The following is a 21,304-nucleotide window of genomic DNA, read 5'->3' on the forward strand; positions in this document are numbered from 1 at the left end:
AGAAGGAGACGGGTGCAGCCATAATTAACTTGGTCTATTTTATGTACGGAGTGATTTTATGTCGAATTTGAAACTTACCTGTTTATACTGGACCTATCGGGACTCCATGGATGAACTGCATCCAAGTGGGGGCACACCAATCTTACAAATAAAAGAATCATACGCTCCACTTGAATATGTGGTGTTACACTCATTTGGGCTCAGAAATAGACCCTACTCACATGATATTCGTTGTTCTAACTTTTAAGTCCAAACCCCACCGGTCCCAATTATTGGAGCGTGCTTATTTCATGATACATAAATCATGTCCTTCACCAATGACGACTTCTTCATAAAAACCGGATTTCTTAGAAGGCCACGTTTTTAATATAATTATTTTTCTCTAAAATATCTTCTTCCTAACTGTTACTTCATTTTATGATATGTGAAGGCTAAAAGTAATATTGCACAAGATAGAATTTTGAGTCCTATATATAGGTTTCGTACCTTCCTTCCCATTTATCCTCACTCAACCAAATCCTAATTGAGATTAAAAAAAAATGGAGGCGATTTCTTCTAAGCACCTTATCACATCCCTTCTCTTAATTCTTGCCTCTAGTTTCACCGCACACTCTGCTAACAATGCCAATGGCACTGAAACCCCATACCAAGAAGCCAGCACTGTGTTCATTAGAACATCTTGTAATTCCACAACTTATCCAAGACTCTGCTATAGCTCCCTGGTGAAGCATGCAGACTTGATCCAAACGAATCGTGTGCTTTTAACTGGCACAGCCCTGAATGTGACTCTTGCATCTGCCAAAATGACCTCTGCAATGATATCAGCGCTGGCAAAGAGTCGTGGGTTGAAGCCAAGAGAGGTTGCAGCTATGAAGGACTGCGTGGAGGAGCTGAGTGATTCAGTGGATGAACTCCGAAGATCTATTGGTGAAATGGGCCGTCTTGGGCCCTCTAATTTTGAGCTAATAATGAGTGATGTACAAACATGGGTTAGTGCTGCTTTGACAGATGAGAGCACTTGCACCGATGGCTTCCAAGAGAGTGCTATTGCTACTTCTGCTGATAGTGCAGATGTTAAGACCACAGTGAGAGGGCGAATTGTGGTAGTAGCCCAATTGACTAGCAATGCTTTGGCTTTGATCAATCAGCTAGCCAACTCCCATGGTTAAGTAGTCGTTCAACTTTGAAATTGGTTACTCATCTCTCTTGCTATATAATACATAGCTGCCAAAAATTGCAGCAATATAGAACATCATATTCTTGTCTCAAGGTATGTGATCAGTTTCTTGAGCTTGTTTAGATTCTCTTCAAGACAGCATATCGTGTCGGTGTTCAACCCAATTAAATGTGAGGGAAATGAATACTGTAAATATGTAGCAATTAGTTGAGATTTATGTCACTGCTAGTGTTAATGTCTCATGCCAGCTAGCGGGTGGACAGATTCTTGTGCTGCGAATTAAGCACTTATATTGTTTTTTTCCTTTAGGTGGATCACTTGTATAATTGTTATTAAGTGAAGTGGCTGTGTTTATATAAAGATCTTGAAGTTGCTGTCATATAAATAAATATTAATAATGCAGGGTAAGTAGGCAAACCACTCGCAACTAATTCGAAAAGAACAACGAATATATATATATATATATATATATATATATATATATATATATATATATATATATATATATCAATATATGTAATTTTTAAGTAAGTTAAAATAATCTATTTATAAATATTATCATTAATAAATTATGAATAATGATAAAATATTACTTATATTATAATTGCATGCATATTATGCATGAAATTTAATTATAAATAAATAGGTATAAAAAGATAGCTACAGAGACACGGAGAGATGGAACAAAATGGTCCAATTTGATATCAAAATCATTTAGTTTTTCTTACTAGGAGGGTAATCTCGTGTTCACACAATTTGTGCTATTTAAAACTCACCTGCTATTAAAAATGCATGATATAAATGTTAAGATTTTGAAAGTGAGCTTAGTAATTCAAGAGAGTAATTGGACTTCTACTTTAAATTTAAGTTTTACCGAGTAATTGGACTTCTACTTATGCCTTAAATTTAGGTCTCTATTTTAGTTATTTTATTTTATTTTATTTATCAGTCTTTCAATTTTTTTATCTGAACTCTGATATCATATTAAGATTTTAGAAGTAGACTCAACAATTTAATAATGAGATTTAGTAATTAGACTACAAGTTTAACTAACTTACTTATCTAAAATACCTTAAATAAGAGAGTAATTAAGTTTGTATTGGATTTGAATTCTCGTACCATTTTAAGATTTTGAACGTAAGTCTATAATTTAATAGTAAAAATAATTTATTGAGCTACAAACTTGAATAACTTACTTATCTAATAAGTAATTTAGAATTATGACCTAGATATATAAAAAAATTTATTATCGTAATTCTAGTCTCTTAATTTAACTCAACTGTTTCATTTAACTTTTATTTATTTTATTATTTTAACTCAAACTAACTGCTTCATTTAACTTTATTTCTCTTTTTTTGGGTCAAAACATCTCTAAGTTTCCTTTATACTAATTTTAACATAAATTTTGTTATTTATACAAACTACAATCATTTGTGATCAATTCTACATAATCAACTTGTCACTCTTAAGAAGTTTGTCCACCACATCACCTAATTATTTTTGTTTGGCACATTGATAGCACTTACATTCAGATTAAATATTATTGCGGTATAAATAGTTAAAGAATAACAAATTTGATGACCTCAACATCCTAATATTAAAGAGCATAATTTAATTTAGTATTATAATAGATTTGTTGTATTATTATAGTAAATTTTATACGATTAATTGCTATATAATTATAGTAATTTAGTAGCATAGCTATAATTAATTGCTATACATTTATAAGAATCTGTATGTATATCTAAGTCTCATATTCAATGAAAAAATATCTCTTCAGTCATCTTTCTCTCACTCTCTTTGTTAATTTTTTTCTAACTTGGCATCAAAGAGTTAAGCTCTGAAAGCAATAATTTGTTACCAAAAATATCCTCACCTCCTTTGTTATGTTAAGTTGAATAGAAATAACTATCTACTATGAAAATACTCCATGCTTTCTTTAATCAAAGAAAGCAAGCTTTATGGTTATATCTTTAGGAACAAAGGATTGTCATTTGCAGTTTATCATTGAAGGAGGAAATAAAACATCAAATTTTGGCTTTGAATAATGGATAACTAATGATTAACAACTATTAGGTTAGTTATTTAATTTCATGATAGAAGATGTTGCTACTCGACTCCTACACTATGACACATCTAAAGAACTTTGAGAAGATGCTTAAAGTCTAATTGGGCCTCCCACAAAATCTCGAGTTACATTACTCAAAAATGAGTCTCACAACATGACGAAAATGTTAATCAAAATGGAGGAATACTATATTAAAATGAAATCACTAGTTGACAATCTCAACTTGCTGGAAGTCCAATTTCTACTACTGATATGATCATTCAAACTGTTGCAAGCTTGGATGTTGACTACAATTCCATAGTGGTGCAATTATCCATTAAAAATAATTTGACTTTGGTTGATTAATAGGCACAACTTCTAGTATTTGAAAACTTACTTGAACAACTAAATAACTTCTCAAACCTAGCATATCAGGACATATCACAAAGAAAATTAATTCCCTCTGTGAAAGCTGAAAAGGAAACTATCATAAAAGTTTAAGAGGTAGTAAAAGACAAGGATGTCTGAAGATAGAATAAATACGTCAAGTATATGGCTGGTCACATTATCATTCATTGTTTTTATAGGTTTGTGAAATCATATATAGGCTAACCTTTTTATGAAAAGTAAGAAAAACATAACGCCTTCTTAGCATCACCCATTCAACCAGGGATCCTGAATGGTACTTGGATAGTAGAGTGTGAAAACAATTTTTTCCATCCAGGGAATTGCCTCCAAATTAAAAAAATAAAATTATATATATATATATATATATATATATATATAAAATAAAATTATTTTACATAAAATGGAAAAAAAATTTAAAACAAAAAAAGAAGAGAGAGACTAGTTCCTTAAAATAGAAGCCCTGTAATAGGCAGACTTATACTCCAATTTTAAAATTGATTTTATAAATAAATAAAAAACTCAAACATTTAATATTTTATGAAACTTTAAAATGTGAGATTGAAGACGGATATAAAAACTCAAGTAAGAAATTCAAAAGAAGAGTTTTTTTTTTTTTTTTTGAGAAAGGAAGCTAATAAAAATTTTGAAGAGGAGAGAACAAGTTTTGAGAGGGAGACAAAAAATCAAAAAAGCATTTTTTAAAGAAAAACTGAGAAAAAAAAAAGAGAATTAAGCAAAAAAAAATGAAGAACTAGAATATAAAAAAAATACCAAAAGAAAAGAAAAGAGTAGAGACCCATCATCCTTTATTATCCCTCAAATATGAAATGTTCCTTAACTTTTTAAGGTATAGATATTGCTCTGCACTATGTTTTGAATTCTGTTAAACAAGTAATGTAAAGTAGAGAGTATTTAGTTAACTAAGTTTTTTTTAATTTCTTATTTATTTATCTTTTAATGTGTTATTTTATTATTAAAATAAAAGAAAGAAAAGATCTAAATGATTTGATAAAAATGAAGTGCCAAAGATCTTAAATCAATGTTTCAGCTTTTTCATTTTCATATGTATAATATATTAATACTTTTACTATTATACATATGAAATGAGAATGCTACGTGATTAAATAGTAAATCAGCGTAATTTTAGTAGCATTCTTGCCTTCACAATTTAGGAATTCCATTTTTTTAATTATTATTATTTATTTATTATTTCTATTTTTTTAATCATTATTATTTATTTATTATTTTTATTTTATTTTTTTAAAACCTTCGAGCTTACGTAGCTCATTTACAGATCAAGCAAAATATGATAATTTTAAAGTTAAAAAAAGTTTCTTTTTTTTAGAGTTAAACTTCATTTTTATTATTTAATTTTTTTTATCTACTTATTTATTTATCTATTCTTAACTATTTTTTAGCAAAATACATCATTAATATTTATTTTTATTATATCTGACTTTTATTTTTAGTTATAAAATTTATCTCTTTCTCACTAAAAATAATGAAAAATAAGTAGAGTAAAAGAGAATAATTCTAAAACTTTATTCGTATCTATAAACTTTACACAATAATTCTTAGATTTTTTGCTTGTATCAATTTCATTTATTTATTTTTGGCTTTATTTTTTAGCATTATTCCCTTTTACTATTTTGTGCAAATTTAGAATGTAATTTAATTTTATATTTATATTTTCATTTTTATTGTTTTATAGATATAAATTACACTTTAAATTCATTTTATGATAAATGAATAAATAATAAATATTTGCATTGATTTATAACATTAACGTGTAGTTTCTCTACTGTCATGTGTTATAAATTGATGAAATCTATGTGTATCGACATTACCTAGACTTTATTTAATTTTAATATATTATATGTTATTTTTAATTAATTAGATTATTATCATAATAATAAATTAATATGTATTTTCCTATAATTACTATTTTATTAATCAATTAATTTACATCAAAATTATTTTATTAATGCAATAATTCATAATGCTAAGTGTAGCAATTCTACTTTTATGCGTTATAAATTGTCAAAACCTACGTGTACCAACGTTATCTTAGGTTTTTTACACCATCAAATTATATAAAAATTAAATCTAACTTCTAAAATTAATCAATTCCATGATTATTTTTATTTAACTAAAATGAATCATCTAATTAAAAAAATTTCTCTATTTTCTACTGTAAAAAAAATAATTTATTTATTTAATTAAATTAAAACATTTTCATCATATTAATGTAATGATTTATAGTGTTATTGTGAAGTGTCTCTACTTTTATACATTATAAATCATTGAGACTTTTTTGTATACCAATGTTACCTTAAGTCCTATGCAATATAAATTTATCAAATGAAGTTTTAATCCTTTTATTAAATAAATATTTTCTTTAATCAATTCAAGTATATTTATTTATTTCATTAAATTGAATTAATTTTATATTTTAAATTTTCTTAAGTCATATTTATAACTTTGATAAATTAAATAACCAATTATTTATTTATTTTATTATACAAATTTTTGCAACATCGATATATGGTTTACATTGTTTTCGATTGTCCAATAAATTGTAAGATATTTATGTATATCTTACGCTATCTTAAATTTTCTTTCAACGTGAATCATAATTTAAATATAAAATTCAAATATTTCATTTACAAATAAAAATATTTTTTTAATGATTTACAATATAGTTGTATGATTTTCCTTCACCTTTTGTGTTATTTCTTGTAGGATACATGTATAACCGCTTTATCTTTTATCCTAAATATTATAATCTTATGAAAATAATTTTGATCTCAAATTAAACTTTCTTTTATTAAATTTAATTCTAATCAACCAACTTCAAAATTTTTAGGTAAAACTACGTGAATTTGAGTTCTCCATTGCATCTCGGGATACATAAGAGCGAGAATCAGACTCATCGAGTTAAAACAATTTTTAAAATAATTTTTTTCTTTGCTAAGAAACCAAACAATATTTCAATAAATAAATTTAATTTTTATAAATTAAGATAGCAATATTTACTGTTTTCGAGTTAAATAAATATTTTTAAAATTAAAATAAATTTACACAATTAATTGAAGGTAACTGTTATTTAAACGGACGTTGTAGGATACTAATACATTTTCTACACATAAATGACTTCCGAACTCATTTTGATTTTACAAACTATTTTTCAATATTTTTCCAAGATTTTCTTTAATAAACTTTGGTGGCGACTCCTCTTATTTTTTAGAAAACATTTTTTCCTAAAAGATGTTTTTCTTAAACATGTTTTTGCCGTACTGTTGCAACCGCACAATTGTGACATAAAACTATTAATCATCTTTCCAATTATCTTACTCAATTTGAAGTAGTTTCATAACATAATGGTATAACATCTTTAGTTATTAGTAACAATGAGAGATTAAAGATACAAGCCTCCAATAGTGCAACCTTAGACACTTATAAAAGATCACTTAATGTGCACGATGTCTTTTATGTGTCGAAAATTACTAAGAACTTATTGAGTGTCTCCAAACTTTTGATAATGATACTACAATTAAATTTAAAGCTAATAATTATTTTGTGAAGAACAAGGGAATAAGTCAAATTCTACTAGAAGGAAAAATTAATAATGATTTGTATAAGCTCTAGTGTTAATTCTCAACCTACATTTCAATCAAGGAAAATTGGCATAAGAGACTTCACTATCCCAACAAGAAAGATCTAAATTGTGTCTTAAAGAGTTGTAATGTAAAAATTTTTAAGAATGATAATTTTAATTTTAATAAGGCTTGCCAATTTGAAAAATCACATTTTTTTACCTTTCAAGTCTTCTGTCTCATGCTCAGGAACCTCTTGGGTTAATTCACATTGATATTTGGGGTCCTACAACAATAAAATCTTGTTCTGTTTTCAAATATCATGTCTTATTTATTGACAATTTAGTTGTTTCACTTGGTTGTATCTTTTGAAATAAAAATTTGAAACTATACAAGCTTTTGTTCATTTCAAAAGGCTAATTGAAAATCAATTCAATAGAAAGTTCAAAGATGTTCAATGTGATGGTGGAGGTGAATTTAAGTGTTTAAAAAAAATCTTAAATTAGGTTTTAAATTGAGATTTCCAATCCTTATACTTATAACAAAATGATAAAGTTAAAAGGAAACATAAATATGTTGTTGAACTTGATTTGACTTTGTTGGCACAAGCCAAGATGCCACTACACTTTTGGTGGGAAGCATTTTCCACCTCTATGTTCCTAATAAATAGATTGCCTACACCGCCAATTCAGAACAAAAGTCTCTATTCACTTCTATTTAACAAGGAAACAAGCTACAACAATTTAAGGCCTTTTGTTGCACTTGTTATGCATATCTTAAGCCATACAATAAACATAAGTTGGAATTTTATACTATAAAATGTGTTTTTCTTTGATATAGAAACTCTCACAAAAGATTTAAGTGCATAAACTTACATGGAAAGATATTTATCTTCAAATATATAATTTTAACGAGAATAAATTTTTCTTATATGAGACCTTCCTTAACACAAAAAAATAAGTAGAAACATGTACTAAAATTGCTTCATTTTTTTTATTCCTTTGTCTCTACAAGTAACACTAATTAAGAACCTAAATCAGATAGTTATAGAACAACCATTTTAGACAATTTACACCACAACTCAAAACATAATGGAAGTTAGTATCATAAACAGCTCACAAGGCCATGTTGAGAGCTCAAACGTAATCTATGATCAACAAATTGAAGCAAAATCAACAAACACATTAATTAAGACAAAAGTTGAAGGAAACACACAAGGAACAAGCATTGTAAGAGCCAACACACAACAATAGATGTCAATCCAATTGCAGCTGCAAACACTCACACAATGTGCAACATAAGCAAGGCTCATAAACTCAAACTTTCTTACATTGGAACAGTTAAGAAGCAAGAAGATGAGAAAAAACCAGAAACAACATAAGAAGCTCTCGACAGGCCCAAGTGGAAAGAGGTAATGAATTCAAAGTTCAAGGCATTAATTTCTAATGGAACTTGGACCTTGGTTCCTTATCAAGAAGAAGAAAATATCATTGACTCAATAGGTCTTAAAAACTAAATTTATAATGGATGGAGTAGTGGAAAGAAAGAAGGCAAGATTGGTTACTAAAGGATACCAATAAACTGTTGGTTTAGATTTTGAAGAAATCTTTAGTTTTGTGTTCAAATGTAGCATTATGAGGATCATTCTAAAAATTGTTGTTAATTTCAATTGAGATATACAACAACTAGACATTAATAATGTCTTTCTTAATGGTTACTTAAAGGAAACAATGTTTATGCACTATCTAGAGTGATTTGTTGATCCTAACAAGTCTCATCATGTTTGCAAGCTTGCCAAGGCAATATATGGACTCCAATAGGCACCAAGAGCATGATATGATAGACTTAAAATGGGTTTACTAGACTAGAGATTTCATAACACAAAGAGTGACTTACCTCTCTTTTTCCTTAAAAACCAAAATTACATTATCTTTCTTTTAATTTATGTAGGTGATATAATTGTGACAAAGAGTAATTCAAATTTTCTGAAGGATTTTATTATGTAGCTTAATGTAGTTTTTGCTTTAAAAGACCTTGGAAAGTTTCACTACTTCCTTAGAGTCAAAGTTCACTGTGACTTAAGGGCATATATCTTAACCAAGGTAAATACATTAGAGATATCTTAAAGAAATTCAAGTTAGATCAAGCTTTTACCTATACAATACTAATGGTCACAGGAAAAACTTTCACTAGGTCTAGACACTGATTGGTTGCGGGTTCAAAAATTTTAAATCATATTTATGGGTTGGTATGGTTGGTTGATATAGTTTTGAGTCTTATCATTACATCTTCCACCATTGTGTGTATTTCCTCACCATGGCACTACCTAATAGTTCGCTTGTTGTAGCCACAACTCAATTAATCAAACCATCATTTATGCCCCTAAAATCACCATTAGATCACTTCATCCATTTATCTTGTTAAGAAACACAACAACATCATGTCATGAAGTTACCATTGATGGATGTGGGTGCGACATTTCCATAGTGTCATTTGGGTTAAAACTTAAGAAAAAAATATAAAAATGTAAAAAATGATTTTGTGAAAATATATGCTTTGGTCTTTCTTAGAGATGTAAGTGATTAGATGTGAAAGTGAAAGAGGTGCAACATTGCAGTGGCTGTAAATAACATAAGCAAATAAAGATGAGACACAATGTGAGAATTGAAATGTTCCATTGTTAGTCAAATTGGATACCGACAACATGAATTTTTTTCAACCCATGTTCAACCAAATTTAATTACTTTAAACTTATTTTTATTATCAAATAACCTGATAGCCAATCTAACCTACTCAACATAGTATTTTATTGCTTTGGATAAGCTAGTTTTAGTCGGGTCAATGTTTCTTGCTCACCCCAAACTTTCACTAATAAAGGGCAGTCAATAAAGAATCTCACTATTTTTAGGAAAATTATTAGTGTCTTTCAATATCTAACTAATATTAGACCAGATATTGCATACCAAGTAAATAAGTTGAGTCAATTTATGAGTGCTCCCACTATAGATCATGGGCAATTTATTAAGAGAATCTTAAGGTATCTTTGTGGAACAACAAATCATTGTCTATATATAAAACCATCATGTGATCTCGATGTGGTAGGATTCTCTAACGCAAATTAGGTCACTTCAAATGACACAAAGTCAATGGCTATGCATTATGTTTATCTTGGAGAGTCACTTATTACTTGGTCATCAAAGAAGCAAAAAGTTGTGTTACAGTCAAACATTGAATATGAGTATAAAGCCTTTGTTGAGTTAGCTATTAAAGTGAAATGGATTATATCATTACTACAAAAAATAAATTTTCCTATACCAAGGAAACCAATTCTATGGTGTAACAATTTGAATGCAAGGGCACTAGCTTCTAATCCTATAATTCATGCTAAATCATGAGATCAAGTTTTGGAAAACCAAGTTAACATTGCCTATGTTTCATCTTCTGATCAAAGAATATATTGTTTAAATAAGGCATCAACCCATTCAAGATTAACCTAGCTCATAGAGAAACTTGGTATGGTTCTATCACCCGCTCGTTTGAAGAGAGGAGTTAAAAAAATAACATATTTGATGATCTCAACATCATAATATTAAGGAGCATAATTTGATTTATTATTATAATATATTTTTTGTATTATTATAATAGATTTTATATGATTAATTACTATGTAATTATATTAATTTAGCAGCATAATTATAGAAATATGAATGTATATTTAAGTCTCATATATGATTAATGAAAACATTTCTTCAATCATCTTTCTTTCACACTGTTATTTTTTTTTTAATTGAAATCATTATCCCATTCTCAAGAAGGATGTAGGAAGCCTTCTCTTAACATTTTTTCATTTCTTTAAATAATTTATCTACATATAGAAAGCAAATGAGAAGAAATTAAACTAAGCAAAAGTTTTAATTTATTTTTTCTATAAAAAACTTTAGCTCTCTCTTTGCATCTTAATTTATTAAATATTTTGTTTTATATCAACTATAGTGAGAGATAGTTGAAGGCTAAATATAGTTGTCACAATCATAGGTCACAATAGTACGGTAAAAATATTTTAAGAAAAATATCTTTTATTAATAAAAAATATTTTCTGAGAAATCAAAGAAGTTATCACCAAAGTTTATTTTAAGAAAATCTTGAAAAAAAAAACTTTGAAAATAATATAATCTTTAAAACAAAAAATGAGTTTGAGAGTTGTTTATGTGTAGAAAAAATATTAGCACCCTACAAAGTCTGTTAAATAACACTTACCTTATATTAATTGCATAAATTTATTTTAATTTTGAAAGATATTTATTCCACCCCTAAACTGTAACATCCTGATTTTACTCTCTCTATGCTCATGTGTGTTAGTACAATTTTATCTATTTCAAAAGTAATCAGTGTATTTTACAAAATTTCAAGATTTTGGTTAAAGAAGTTTTGAGATAAAAGTATTTATTTCGTTAAAATAATTCGTCTTCAAATATATATTTGATTTATTTTTGAAAGATTAGATTTTCTAATACTTTGAATTATTTATAATCCTTTAAGTATAATTAATTTCCAAATTTCTTACACACCAACAAAGGTGGTATAGTGGTGGATAGGTTAGTCCTTTCTCTTGCCCTTAAAGGACTTAGGTTCAAGTCCTGCCAAGCTGAAATTTGGCAAAATGATCATAATACCCTTGCATGCAAAACATAGGTGGCAATTCCACCTTCATGTGTCGGACCAATGATAGGAAATCAAGAAAGATACAAAAGTACCCTAGAAGTTATCTCTTAATTTTACACTTAATTAAGAGATTTGGGTTTCGTTTGAATCCGTTACACTTAATTTTACAAACATTGTGCAAATCTAAAAATTTTTTATTTTGGGACTCCTCTTTAAACTAGGAACGCAACGAATCAAGAAATCACAAATTCTAACACTAGAAAGTCCAGGTAAAAGAGCCTGCGAACTACCTCACTCACCAAGGTAAGGGGGAGAAGGTATTTCAAGTAAACAGTAAGAAAGGAAATAAATCAAAGAGGGTTGTCGTAACATCCTTCTTTTAATATATAAATAATTTACATTTATAACTTATATTGTTAAAACATGATTAGGAAAAATTGATAAAAACTTGTATATTTGAAATAAATGGTACAATATGAAAATACGAATTAATAAACTTTACGAATTTACAATATTTCTCCTTAGAAGATTTCCACTGTTAATAAATAAAATACATAAGTGATTTTATTACATTAAATCAAATTTATTTGAGCAGTTTCTTTCCTATAATCCCTGCCGAGTATGACCCTAGAACGGATCAACCATCTTTGTTTCTTCTCTTTCATTACCTGAAAATAATCAATAAGGGTGAGTGCTTCCCGCCCCACTAAGTTTCTTTTAATATAAATTAATTACTAGAAATTAGAGTTATAATCTAATATCCTATTCTGATTCATTATTAACAAGGTACAATCCATATTTACATTCATCACATCCAAATACATACGATCATACAATCATCAATTAGAGCATATACCACAATTCACTCATCATACACACATTTATATGTTGACCTGTATGTTATTATACATGTGTCATATCATTTCAATTCATATATCACAATACATATATCCCAATGACACTCGTCGATGTACTACAACACACGTATAATAACAACATAAATCGATCTGCTACGATATATATATATATATATATATATATATATATATATATATAATAATCATACATATTCTATATCATATCCCATCTATAACACTTTTCATCATAATTGCCCTTGAGATCCCTTGAGAACTTCTAGCATAGATAGCTACTGGTTGACTGCAACATCACGGATACACGTGTGCTGCCCCGGCTCCTTTTAGCAAAGGTATATTCAGGAGCTTCATCGGGAGATGAAGGTGTGGCATGTGAATTTTTATTTTCAATAATTTATTGTGCACCATTTTCATTGGTAACATTCACCATCCTCATTTTTCTAAGATTTCTGAAATCTTCTCCTTAACTCTATACCCCCAGTGTATCGTTGTACTATCTATACTCATTCTCTTTCTCATTATCAACATTTCTCATTTCACATTCTTTATATCAATCTGCATGTTATGATTCATGAGACACAATTTATATAAATTCATGGATTACAATATATATGATAACACACCCTTTCAATGTGCTATAATTTATATTATAATTACTCCGTTTCAAGTTGCGTTGACTCATGCATCATAATCACGCCTCATATTCTTTCTCAATCATATTCTCATTAGGCCAACTCCACTAGTGATGTCATCTATCAAGAAAATTTCTAGAGCAGCAGTTACTCTATAAAGTTGATGATGATTTGCAAACATCCTCATGATATAATCCTCTTCTTTATCAATAAACTACAAGTACTTCTCATTAAGTTATACTTACTTTCACAGACACTTTCTACCACGATCTCCTCATCACAATTAACTCCATTAGTGACACTATATGGCACAGTCAACCTTAAACTAGTTCCAATGTAATCCCTATAGCTAACTTACATTCTACTATATGAGATAATTCTGATTTCCATCATTTCTTCTATCAATGCAGCACCCATGATGGAAGTGAATCGCAACACTCAATCCTAAGGTGCAAGAATTCATGGAGAGGTTATAGACTAACCCTATATTGACGCTGCTTACTTTGCAAAACTCACTTGTGCAGGCCTCTCATGCCTTGATACAAACTTAGTTATTGCTGAATTCCAACTATACATTAGTAGTTTTCCTCATGTTGTCTTGTTTACCCAGAACATACTTAATGACTTCTCAACAGTTCTTGTTCGCCTTAAGTTTCCTCTTCTACACCAGTAAAGTTCAAAGTCAACGTTTATGTTGACAGCTTCTTTTTCACAGAGACTTCAATTCATGTCATTCCCTTACTGGAACACATTTTGACCAATTCATCAGTAAAAAGTGATATGACATATTTCCATTCATTCTAACTGAAGAGTTGAGGCAACTCCAATGTTGAACATTACTACCATTAATCATTCCCATAAGAATGCGTCCCTCATGTCTTCTCCCTCGAATGCTTTTATAGTTGAAGTATGATATTATGTGATCAACATCAGCCTAAATCTCATCATCAAATCCATAACGAATCTGAATTTATACTTATACAATAACTCCATCACTTTTTCTAAAACAATCTTAGAAACTTCTCTTATATCCGAATATTCCCATTCCGAAGAATTTCATCTTCAAGAAGAAACAGGTTACAAATATTCCGATCTTTCATATATTCCCTTGGAATAACTCTCAATAGAAGTTTTACAAACTAGTAATACATAAGTGTTCAGAGTGTAAGATTTATCCTTATACCAAAAGACATGATTGAATGAAACTGATCCATTCTTTACCTGACGATTTAATAGAAAGTACAAGCGATCCAAATTAGCAATAAGGATTCTAAAAGTATGTAGAATAACTGAGCAGGAGTTTCAAAGTCAATCGGTTTATTGGTGAGGATAATTACAAGGATAATGCATGGCCACAAGTTACAGACAAGACAAAAGTTCTTATGCCATGAAGGAGTTTATATATAGAATTCAAAGTTACAACAAAATAATAGGATTCTAATAAGGTCGCTATATATGTGGTGACTACATTACACATTCCTACTCCTCTTGATGTAACAACACCATTCGTTCTGTATCTTACCCCATTAATCGAGATTTTCTATAGTTGTAGCTTTTCTTTTCTTGAGCTGAGAGGACAATTGACTTTTAAACACTGGTTGGTTGTCTCCGCTTGTACCTTCATTTTTTCGTGATGCAAATCAGCAAACATCCATGGAATGTCTTGTCTTTCCACAATGGTTGCAGGTTGTAGGTGTTTGTGTACAACTCCTCATCCGATGCGGTCCTCCACATCTAAAATACTTTATTGAATCTAATGGATCTTTATTTTTAGATGTAGATTTCTTCATTTTACCAATGCTTCCACTTCTTTGAGAGGCGTGCCAACACACATCTTCCGTATGCCCCATCCTTCCACAATAAATATATTTAGTAGGTGGTTGTGGGCAATATTGTACTCTGTGGGATCCTTTACATCTAAAACATCTAACCTTATTACGAGAGTTCTTGGAATTCTTGGTATTGCTACTATAAGGTGTCTTTCTCCTTGCCCATTGTTTAGTGATATTCGAGTAAGATTCTTGCTAAAATCTAATAAACTTCTTTCCTTGTTCGAGTAACTTTTCAGTTTCATCATTTATTAACTCCTCTTTCCAACTATCTTCCAACATTATACACTTACTTATTAATGTTGGTAAATCCGTTAGTTGGAAGATACTGACTATTTTACGAACGTCACTCCTTAGTCCATTTTCAAACTATTTACACCAATCTCAATCATCATTTTCTTGCTGAAAATAGATCCAATACATCATCAGCTCATGAAATTTTATGACATACTTTTTAACTGACCTTTCTCCTTGCTTTAATCTAAGGAATTCCTTCTCCTCTTGTTTCTTCAGATCTCTTGGGAAATGATTCTCTAAGAAACTTGTCTTAAACGTATCCCAAGTCATGAATCCACCTTCTTTTGGTAACGTGTCGCTTGTGACTTTCCACCAATTCCCCGCCTTTCTAATTAGCATAAACATAGCATAGTCAACTTTATGTTCTTCTCGACAGCCCATTGTATTGAAAACTCGTTCCACATCCGCAATCCATTTCCAAGCTCCTTCCAGGTCAAACTCTTCTTCAAACTTTGGAAGACAATGTTTCATAAACGTTGGTAATCCGTGACTTTTAACTACTTCTGTATTCTGATCATACACTAAGGGTTCTAACACTTGAGCTACATTTGCCAGAGTTATAGCGGTAACTTCAACTAATCTATCTCTACTCATCATTTCTAATTTAAATGAATAGATCAGACGTATGTTAGCAAGCCTATTATTCACATACGTATACATATACACATTCATATCAAACACTTCACAGAAATCTCCATCTGGAGTACCAAACAGGTCACACTAACAACAATCATATTTCGTTCTTACTTTACAATTTGCGTGGATTCATGCATTATAATCATGTCTTATATTCTTTCTCAATCATATTCTCATTTCATATTCATACATCACATGTTTTCACTTTCATTCAACACTTCATTCATTTCTATAATTCTACTTATATTGCATACATTTCAGTCATCACTTTATACCTACACTTATTGCATCATAGCAATTCAGCATATAAAGTGGTCATACAAAGTCATATCACGCAACCAATACAATACATCAAACTTATCACAGAGACTACCACACAATGTCACACCATACATGCAATACAATGTGCCGAAGGTCGGACACCTTCGGACTCAACCAAACTCGTACCATCTCAAGGTAGTCTCCTAACGTAGAGTTCATTATTATATATTTTCTATTACTTAATCCATATACATTCTCTAAGAATCCGATTTCATTTCCTTTAAAGAACTCAAAGTCTTTCTTTTACCCAAAATATCCTTTCATCATAAAATCATAGGTTTTTACTAAAATAGGTTATTCACATCTTTCTAGGGTCGTTAAATACGTATATACAAACTTAAAGCTCAGAAATACTCCCCTTACCTGGTAACTGTTCCTCCCAACTAGTTCTTTGAGTGATCTATGGAGAGATTCCACAATATCCACGGAGAGATATTATGAAAGATAAATTTTCCTAAGTATTTCGAGGTAAAGATCTTAACATAAGAAGAGAACCGAAGAAAATGGATAAAATAGAGATCTGAGCTCTGAGAAACTTACTTAGATCCGAGAAGAACGAATGTTCGAGCTCAAATCTGAAAGAGATCAAGAGTTATTGGAGGTTTTCTCTGAGAAAGGAGAGGGAGAGAACGAAGAGGATGGAGAGAGATATATGATTTGGTTGAAAATAAAAATTTTAAGACGAGAGTTCTTTAAATATCTCTCAAACTTGCGACTTTCTCGCTACAGCGAAAAAATCAGAAGTTTTTTTTCCTTGGTTGTCTGTTATTCTAGCAACAGCGAGAGCATCCTCGCTACAGCGAAAGGGCTCCAGAATGTTTCATTTTCACCGCCTCATTTTCGCTACAGCAAGATATCTTATAATTCACATCAATTAAACACTTCTAATTTTAAATAACATGCACAAATAACTAACATTAATTGTAATAAAAATAAATTATAAAATGAGGGTGTTACAGTTATCTCTAAACCCTGAGGTCTAGAACACATGTATTAGGAGACATGTGGTGTTTAAATTACATGTTGACATTTTTTAATATTTACTTGGAACTTTTGATGTTTTAAAATATAATTGTGAGTATATTTTAATTTTGACGAATCTCGATCTTTGGTTGAGAATTATTTTACACTTGATGTATGAGTAAATGTTATTTTGTGAAAATTATGAATTATTTTAAGTGAACTATTTACTCAAAGTTTGTCGAAAACCAAATATCAATTAAATGAAATGCTTTATTGAAATGTCCAATATGAGTAATATACCTGTTGTATTTGAATAGGATATCTTGTGTGTTGTGCTCTTTGAAAATATATGGTTGGGCACATGCGTTGATTGTGTAAAGCACTAAAAGTATGCATATAGGCATATGCAGGTTGAGTGGGCACCATTTGTGAACTTGAGTCCTTTGAGGGTGGGAACATGTGTGATGATACGCTGAGAGTAAATTGGTATGTAAGTATACATGCTCTAAGGAGTTTGGTCATAATTTTAGGTTCGATCTTGAGTTCAATAATTGAATATAATGATTAAAAGTAAACCTTTGTGAAAATTTTGTTTTCTTTATTTTGAAAATAAATGAGTAGTGTAACTCTAGTTGGGTAATTGTTGGAATTCAAGAAAAGAGATTAAGCTAGTGAGCTTGAAATGCTTAGAGAAAGTGCATTGAGGCACAGGTATAAGTACTTGCCAATTCTCTATATATATGGTTCTAAATAGTTGATGAAATGATGTGAAATCTTAAATTTGGTCAACCACTTGTGTTTGTGATCAAGGGAGTGAAACTCCAAAAGTGTGCATGACTATTCAAAAGGCAAATGTGTGCGAAATAATTCATTCCACACTAAACAGAATTATTAACTATTTTGAGATGAACTTTGTATACCATAAGTATTAGTCGTTTTATCTACATCTAAATGAATATGATAAAGTCATTCCACACTTGATCTTATAATGTAATTTATGAATGATAATTGAGATTTTTGAGTTATTTATTGAGAAAATTTATTATTAAGTCCATTTTGTTCATATTTCAGAAAAGAAAAGGATCAAGAAATGAAAGCTTTAAAGGATAGTGGGAATTGAAGCAAAAAATAGAACCAGAGATATACACGAGCAAGTACATGGCTATGTATCTGAGTGTGTAACTCATTGGTTGCATCAATCAAGCACAAAATCAGAACCAGAGATATACACGGGTAAGTACACGTCCATGTATATGGGTGTGTATCTAGCTGGTCGCATCAATTGAAGTACATCATCCAAACCAAAGATGTATACGATCAAAGTACATGGCTGTGTAGATGAGTGTGCACTTCCCAGAAAAGTTGTGAAGAGTAATTTTTAGAGACCAAAGATGTACACGGCCAAAGTACATGGCCGTGTACATGGGGCGTGTACTTTTAACTTATGTCAGAATTAAACTTCTGCGACAAGATAAGCTATGGGATCACTGATATAAAAGAAAATTTGATACAGAAACCTAGGGGACGCTATTCTTTTGGAAAGAAAGAGTCAGTGACAGCTGGAGAAGGGAATCAAGCTCTTTAATTTCTTTCTTTTGTAATTGTAGTTTCAACATGTTTAGGTTTTAATTTTTCTTTGAGTATCTAGACGTAATGAATCCTATTTGACCAAACCTTCTGCAATTCTTCTTAATGTTATTTCATGTTCTCTTCTCTTGGATTTAATTGAGTAGTATTAATTGTCTCCTATCTTATTTTCTTGTTTGATTTTGAGTAAAAATCCTGAATGAATTTACCATTGCTCAATTAAAAGGACTTAAATGTATTTCTAGAGATAGAAAGACATAAGTTTTCTGTATTAGGAATAACCCTAATTATAGAATTCATAATGAACTTAATGCAACCTAAGCGAATTAATTAACAAAGAAATTATGATTAATCAAACGAAGGTTAGGAACCATTATCCTTGAGAAAGGTAGCGGTTTATTTCAGGAATTCCTGCAGCAACAAGGGAGTAAAACTAAGTAGTTGAAGGATAATTCTAGTTATTTGGACATTTAGGAGGATTTACAATTTAGATACTCACTTATTTCTCTTGAATACACTTAGTCATACTTTTCTAAGTTTTATTTTCATAGAAATTTGTTCCTTTTAATTTGTTATTTTCTTAGTTCAGCAATTTTATCAACATAATCTCTTGCTTATATTCATTAACAATTGGTTAATCAAAGAAGTAATTCTTAGTGTGGATATGACACTTGATACTCTATTTTTTGCAATATTACTCTGATAATGGGTGCACTTACCCAGTAATCGATTTTTACATACCAAAATACTACTTCGTATTAAATGATTATGCAGAAATGTCGAGATGTTTTATAAAATAAAAATACGTTTTGCATGTTAACTCTCTTATCCACTGCATGTAGTTTACCTATCTAAGCAAACTTAAAGATATTATATGTACCTCGTATGGAGGTGTGAGGCGCTCAAATAAACTATTAAAGTCCATGTTTAGGGGTGTTACAAATTAGTGGTATCTATGAACCCTTAGTTTTATGAGCTTGATCTTTCTAAGTATATAGGAAGTATTTAAAGACTTATTAGAATTTTTATTTATTTATTACAATTTTAAAAAAATTAAAAATTCATATTTTAATTCAGCAAATATCTTTTAGTACATGTGTTGATTTAAACTCTATCTAAGAGATGCGTGAGAAAATTTTTATTACCCCAAAATTTCTATCTTGACTCCTCTAGAAAAAATTCAAATTTTTAATATTATTATTGTTATTATTATTATTATTACCCTGAATTAACCAGCGTCTTTTAATATATGTGCTTGGTTATTTCTGCTCAAAATATTATAATTTTTATCTAATTAGTTATTTTCCTTGTCATCTTCATTTTTATGGTGTTAGTTTGGATATCTAATCACATATATACGCATTTTATTATACTGTATGACCAAATTAAAATTTATAACTACCTTCTTCCACTTATAAGCAATACCTGACTGCATCCCCTTCATTCAATTGGAACCTTATTCTATTCGATTACTTACAAAATTAGTCCAGAAGGAATTCCTTGTTGCACCTTAATTCTACAAAAAGAAAGGTATCACAAAGGGCTGCCCAACTTTTATGAACCAAAACTTCCAAAACCCCTTATCATAATAGTTAACAACTCTTCATGCATCCCTCCACTAATATCTTCCATTAAAGTCCTCAAAATACATAAACATACATCTTCCTGTCACTCTACATTTAGTTTCATGATTTGAAAGCTCTTAGCTTCCTTTATTCAATGCACGTCCATCTCATCACCATAATTCAAGCTACCAAACTTTTCACTAAGAAATTACTGAGACTGCATCAAGGCGATTATTTTCTTTCTGCATTCTTGTCCCTATACTATCAAAATTGAGCCACCCTCCAGCACATTCTTCCTGTCTTCAGCCGAGTTACATAATTAATAAAATTATCTTTTCAACGACATATCTTGAGCTTAAATCCAACATCATTTGCCCTTTCAAACGCATGAAATACATGAGCACCTTTGTTTTTACGTTTTATTTTTGCAGAAACAGTATAAAGAAATACTTTTTACGCCCTTTGTACAGAGTTGTTTTAACCTAAAAATTTTATTTTCATAAACTATATGAAAATAGCTTTCTAACGTATATTTTTATGTTAATTTTGGACTTTGTTTTAATACTTTATGAGATGAATTACAAAAATGGTGCAAAGTTGATAAACCTACATGAACAACACTAATGTTTGATTTTTCTGCACTTTCCTGTGCATTAAAACTAAATTTTTAAAAGCTAATTTTGATCCTTAGGAACTTAGCTTTCTAACA

At 29.7% G+C, this 21,304-nt stretch overlaps 1 protein-coding gene across 1 annotated transcript; it reads left to right on the plus strand.

Annotated features, from left to right (window-relative positions):
• Positions 1-455: 455 nt before the first annotated feature.
• LOC113864947 (21 kDa protein-like) lies at positions 456-1,556 on the plus strand. The gene has a single exon (XM_027499210.1). The coding sequence runs from the start codon at positions 540-542 to the stop codon at positions 1,167-1,169; it is 630 nt and encodes a 209-aa protein (XP_027355011.1). The 5' UTR covers positions 456-539; the 3' UTR covers positions 1,170-1,556.
• The last annotated feature ends 19,748 nt before the right edge of the window (positions 1,557-21,304 follow it).

This window comes from Abrus precatorius, unplaced genomic scaffold (assembly GCF_003935025.1).
Source record: "Abrus precatorius isolate BTA unplaced genomic scaffold, Abrus_2018 Scaffold4, whole genome shotgun sequence".
Taxonomy (NCBI): Eukaryota; Viridiplantae; Streptophyta; class Magnoliopsida; order Fabales; family Fabaceae; genus Abrus; species Abrus precatorius.

Excerpts from the sequence above, each read along its gene's own strand:
- LOC113864947 (XM_027499210.1), top strand. The coding sequence starts at position 540 with ATGGAGGCGATTTCTTCTAAGCACCTTATCACATCCCTTCTCTTAATT.